The sequence below is a fragment of the Lepisosteus platostomus genome, chromosome 20 (genome assembly GCF_059453375.1).
Source record: "Lepisosteus platostomus isolate fLepPlt1 chromosome 20, fLepPlt1.hap1, whole genome shotgun sequence".
NCBI classification, from domain to species: domain Eukaryota; kingdom Metazoa; phylum Chordata; class Actinopteri; order Semionotiformes; family Lepisosteidae; genus Lepisosteus; species Lepisosteus platostomus.
This window is the reverse complement of record NC_142630.1, coordinates 7,267,659-7,273,658: the sequence shown is the minus strand read 5'-3', so window position 1 is coordinate 7,273,658 and position 6,000 is coordinate 7,267,659. Positions and strand designations below refer to the sequence as shown.

Here is a 6,000-nt window from a genome sequence, read left to right as displayed (position 1 = left end):
GAGAGCCTTCAGGGTTCTAGGTTCACATAGAGCATCACCTTAATCATATGCATAGGTCTGCGAAACTACCGGTACTCTAAAATAAAACAGCATTAATGATTAACCGTAAACTATCTACAAAGAACCATCCACGAAGAATATTGAAAATTAACGCTCCGGCAAGATTTTTATTTTTATTGTACTGACTACGCCGGTAGTCCAGGTAAAACATACGGGTTAATCTCTGCTCTTTTACCCTGCTGAAATACGATATTTTAATTATTTTGTCTCATATTCCAATTATATTTTATAATTGGAATCAGATTTAAACACATTCTAAATTATTGAACGTGTTTTGTTAGTTTAACTTTGTTTTGAAGATTTTTTTACATTTAAAATACTATATAGTGTTTTATATCTAATTTATATATTATATGGTCGCCAATTTATATTCAGAAGTGCACAACAGAGCTCAAAAGTATTTTTGCAAACTCCAGGAGTCTCGTTTTCGGTAAGTACAGTAATTTAAACTAAACCATTCAGTACAGGGTATGTGAACCTCCAGCGTCTCCGCCTTTTATTTAAACGGGTCATCATCAAGCCTCGAATATGACCGTTCCGCAATAAATAGTAACAGGTAGCCTACATGTACTGCGCACTTCATAATAAAAATAATAAACAAAACGTTAACGTGACGTGTAACTAACTACACCTCCTCTTTCGCTGACTCGCCCTTACTAGATGTGTACTTAGAGAAGCTACAGTACGTGTAGTACTGCACCTGAGTCGCAACACCTTTAGGCCAACACACTGTAACGGAAGAGCAAGCGAACTGAAGAGTGGATCTGAGCCAGACATTGAGGGTCAGCTGTCTTACTAAGGAAACATTCAAGTAATTATCACGTTTTACCCCAGATCATTTTGAGCTAATGGAATTCAGTAGCAGTCGTAGCATTGTCAGTAGCAGTGATAATACTTCCTTAAAAAAGTCATTTCACTTACAGTACATAGCTGTTTTAGACATTCCTCTCAAAGCACGTTTGTGGAAGAGAACACAATAATAATAATAATAATAATAATAATAATAATAATAATAATAATAATAATAATAATAATAATGCCCTTCACACACTGTATGGTATGTTGGAATTTGTGTTTGTGTAAAGAATAAGAAAGTTTCTGACCAAATAATTTTCTTCCGCCACCTCATTTTCTGCAGTAATTTTCTTCTTGTGCTCCCATTCTTTATCCGCCCCCTAAAACCATGTAGAGTTCTGATTTAAAAATAAAATGTCGTTTTATTTCACATTAAATGAAGTCAAGTTGTATATTGAGTTAACAGGTTTGTCTCTGGTCGTATTCTACATGAAGATAAAGCACGTTTCGTACAGCCTGTAATGCAGTCTAAGAAAATCCTAATTGAAAAATATTAATAAAACCACAGATGACATAAAAAAATACTGACTCGTTGTAATTTAATACAGAATCTGGGGATTTAGCAATATCGTCATGTAACGGATACTGGGCTCTGTAGATATACTGGCGGATTTTGTATGTAAATCATCTATGTTATATTGATTTTGTTACTGTTCTGTGCATGATCATCTGGCCCCATTGCAGTACGAGTCCTTTTGCCCCTGGGAAGTCTTGTATCCCCCAGAGTGCGCCTGTGAGTTTTCTGTTACGTTCTCTGTAAATAAAATTGTCTCACACTTCGTGAGCTTCCTGATTCAGGTCTGTGTCCCCAAAGCAATTTATCCTTAAAAAACCTAAACATCAGGCTTTGTTGCAATTCTATTATTGCACGAAGATTTCAGTTCAATAATTAAAACGTGCAGTTCATACGCAGCACATGTTAAATGAATATATTGTAACGCACTCGGCCGACATTACAGGTTGTGCGACGGCCGTATGCGTTACAATATTAATATGGTGACCAGACGTCGTCTTTTTCCCGGACTTGTCCTCTTATTGAGACCTAAAATATCGGTCCGGCCGGGATTTATAAAGTTCCAAAAACTGTCCGGGGTTTTGTTTTGCTCGTTTGCTCAGACTGTGAACAAACACAGGCTCGTTCCATGCATTACCGGTAGATGTTTTGAACTTGCGCGCAGCGTAGCTTGAAAGGGTTTTGTGTGTGTGTGTGGGTGTGTGTGTGTGTGTGGGGGGGGGCTGTTTTTATGGCCATGAGAAATAATGTTTAACTTGTTTCATTATATTTCAAAATGTTTCGTTAAAATCGATCATTTTTGCAACCAATGGGGACTTCTCCTAAGTTGCATGTCTTCATTTTTTCCTCAGATGTTGAGACTTTTGTTGTGTTAAAATGAAAAACAAAAGCTTTGTTTAAAATAGGGCTATATTTTTGCTTTTTCCTTGTTTGCCATTATGGAAGAGAAACAGCAAACCCTGCAACAGTTTAAAAGTTTACTAAGAAGTTTAATAAAAAACAAGAGAGTTTAAATTGATTTTTTAATTAGAAAAGGTAATGAAGATTCATTACTTTGGAGGCATGTGTTGAGTGTCGATTATCCACCCCAGTAGTCTTGTTTTGAAAACCAAAATATGGTCACCCTAATATATGACGAGTGTTTACGTTCTGTCAACATGATCAAAATGTTCGAATGGCTGTGTGTGACGTCCTTTGGTCTTGTTTTTTTGTGTGCAGCAACAGAGGCGAAACAGCTGCTTGTGAGACATGGAAGCAGACCTGCACACCTCAGACTTTTTCAGTCTAGGGATGATTGTGGCAGGGAGGTACACTCTTCAGAGGAAGCTGGGAAGTGGGAGCTTTGCCACGGTCTACCTGGTACTGGACTCCAAATCCAAGACTGAAGAGCAAAAGTAAGAATTGTTCTTCAGCTTTGTTTGAACCACACAATGCATTGGCAGACAGCTGCGGAGTGCTTTTCCCTTAAAAGTAATATTGGCTCAACGGTCAAAATGTTTAAAACCTGCCACTATCGATCATCAACACAAGTGAGATATGGAAACAGCCTTGCTAAAGCAAGTACAAGTTAAAAACGGTCACCTTCAACTGTGTCTGAAGCAAAGACCGTAACTTGACAGTGAATTAATTTGTTTTAGTACTCTTAACTGCTTTGCCATAAACAGAGTTGCTTTGTTTAATGTTTACAAATGTTAATGTTATTAATTGAAAATGTGATCAAATATGTGCAGATATCAGGGTGTGTATAGAGCATCTCCGTGTGTATGCACGTTTCTCTACTGAGTATAACATTTATTGTTAATAAGTGTTTATTGTTCTTCCTTTCTTCGGTGCTTCCTGCTAGTAAGACATGAAAAACAATGTATGGAAATGTTTACATATCTTTCAAAGCATTCTGCCTTTTACATGAAAGAAAAATCCAAATCAAAATTTACTATTGAAAAATAATGAGCATTGTCAAGCTTGTGGGTTTTTTGATCTGACTAAAAATACTCTTAAAATTTTAAGTGTCTGTCTCTTAGTTACTAATAGGTACTGTATCATTAAGCACAGAAACAGCACACTGTAGCTAGGCAGAGATTCCAGTAGGCTTTGTCTAGTGATTGTGAAATCTCTCCTACTGTGTGATTCACAAGCCCCTTCTGAACTGTTGGCATTTGTTCTGTCATGTTCTCCAAGCTTGTCATCAGGTAATTTGAGATTTGGAGGACGCTGAAGGATTTTTTCTAAGGCTAAGTGTCACTCTCAGAAAGCACCATAATGACAGGTAACAACTGTGAGAATGATGAATATATTGTCTATACCCAGAGGGTTGCTAGAAGGTTGTTTAGTTTAAATAGTGTAAATTAAAATTATTTCAATTGGGCTGGTGATGACTAAGAATTAAAAAAAATAACTTTAACTTGCAGCTCACAGAGTATTGCCACATACTGTATCACTCACTGGCACAACAGATTAATGATTCCAGATTTACCTTTGAACTTCAGTGCTAAACAAGTGCACATAACAAAGTCAGTATGATAATGGGTAGAAACAAGAACCCTTCTAATTTGTTGCAGAGGCCTGGCAGTGAGTGCTCCTTTAGTTTTTTATTGCTAGCTATGGTGTTCTCATTCACCAACAATATAAAATGGCATTTTCTCCTATTCTGAGATTTATTTGAAGCAGCAGAGTAGTAAAGCAGCATTAGATTCTTGTGGAAAAAAAGCAAATACTTAGTTTTCTGGGGCTGAGGGCCAGAGGTTTTCTGTCCTTATATAGCTTATAGAAAGCTTTTACTCTGTTATGTATCTGTGATTTTAGAAAAAGAAAGTATTTTGATATTATTTATTGATAAAATTGTCACCGTTTTGCTTAATCTGCTATTCATAACTGACCGTGATACAGTTGAGTACGCCCTTTGCGTAAGCAAGACTAAATCACCTCATTTGTAGGAGAGCTGATTTTCACAGGTGAATTGTGCATTGTGCAATGTTTAAGATGACTTAACCTGTTGAATGTTAAGACCAGTGAAAAACCAGGAAAGAAAAACATCGAATTTATTTCACACAATATTCCTTATCATTTAGCCTTTGCAAAAAACAACCAATGTGAAATTGAAATGTTGGAAACTGGAGTAAGTCAGTGCAGTCTCTTACAGTCTGGGGTGTTTGCAGTCAGCAGTTTTTAATCCCGTAAAACAGTGCACTTTCTATGAAAAGATTGCTGTTTTCCTGATAACAGCTGTGAATTTGTTGCAGTTCTAATTGATTCATTTCTTTTGATGCTCACTATATCATTGACAACTTAATGCCTGAGGAAAGGTAGCTAAACTGTGTCAAATAAGATATCTTAAGATGATGACAATTTAATGACCTTATAGATCATGACTGTTGAGGGCCAGAATTCGACGATCTTGATTTCAACCACTGCTACCTGGAAGTCTTTCAAATTTCTTCAGCCAGATATGTTACAACCTCATTTAACTGCAGTAGTATCCACTTAAAGTGGGGATTGGTACAGAATACGAGACTGTCTAGTAGTACCTGCCTTGAATGCTGATTTCTTTTAATCATGACAAAAACATGGTGAAATACAACTAAACAGTGATAACATTTTTGAAGGTGGAATCAAGAAAGACAACTGATTTTTCAGTGTTAAGGACATCCCCATTAATGCATGACAGATTATCCAATAGTGTCTCTATAATTCCAGTCCTGACATTGTGTTCTGGTTATTCATTAGAATTGTGAGAACTGCATGCATCAAACACGACATTCCAGCATGAACCTCATATTGAGCTACAGTGATTCCTCATTTTGACTGGCTGAGCCGTGCTGTGAGGTGTCTGAACAAATCGTTATAAACATACCCCTTCCTGCTGGGAAAATGACTTTAAGATAGAGCTTCACAGAAGGCTTAGTCTTGTTGATGCAGTGTTGACCACTGCACTGTCCATTTCTGAGTTCAGGAAATAGTGATTATAAACATTAAAAAACTATTTTAGGGACACAGACCAGGCAGGAATCAGCAGTTTCTTTATGGGAAGGGATAAATAATTGGAGTTTCTTAGATGATCTCTTCTTGTTTTCTTTTTTTTATTAATATCCATTATTATCTTTTTCATTTATCATTGCACTGCATTAGAAGGTTAATGAACAGTGAAAACCAGTTTAATGAATTATTGGAAAATTATTGAAGAAGCAAAACATACCATCTAAACACTAATAAAACTTTAAGACTGTAAATAGTGTAAAAGTAAGCAATCTATATTCTGTAATGACCAAGATTATTATGACCTATGACCAGCACAACAAGGGAGTTAAAAATTATATTAGGGCCTACTGACAGAATTAAATTACTCTCTTTTATATTTACATTATGAACTCATCATTTACTTTGTATGTATATATATCTACACTTCTACTAAGAAAACAGACAGTTCTGCCAATATTTAGAATTGGTAAACTAAAAGTAATGTGTTAATTTTTACCTTAGAACTGACAAATAGCTTTCTAATGTGTTAATGGAAGGGGTTGTTCTCTGCTGGGAAAGAGAGATTTATCATGTTGCTTGTTACACATATTAGGGCA

The 6,000-nt window shown here is 36.1% G+C and overlaps 1 protein-coding gene across 5 annotated transcripts in view; it reads left to right on the top strand.

The window, feature by feature from the left end:
- Positions 1-6,000, top strand: part of LOC148644417 (serine/threonine-protein kinase Nek11-like) — a 60,753-nt gene continuing 54,753 nt past the window's right edge. Inside the window, exons 1-3 of one of the 5 annotated variants that reach the window (XM_088613752.1) lie at positions 1-202; positions 436-490; positions 2,648-2,823. In XM_088613752.1, the coding sequence (XP_088469878.1) occupies positions 2,678-2,823 (146 nt within the window). In that variant the 5' untranslated portion in view covers positions 1-202; positions 436-490; positions 2,648-2,677. Of the gene's footprint in view, positions 203-435; positions 491-715; positions 872-2,647; positions 2,824-6,000 lie in introns of those variants that run through there. The other 4 variants (XM_088613749.1, XM_088613748.1, XM_088613750.1 and 1 more) reach the window with 4 other exon arrangements.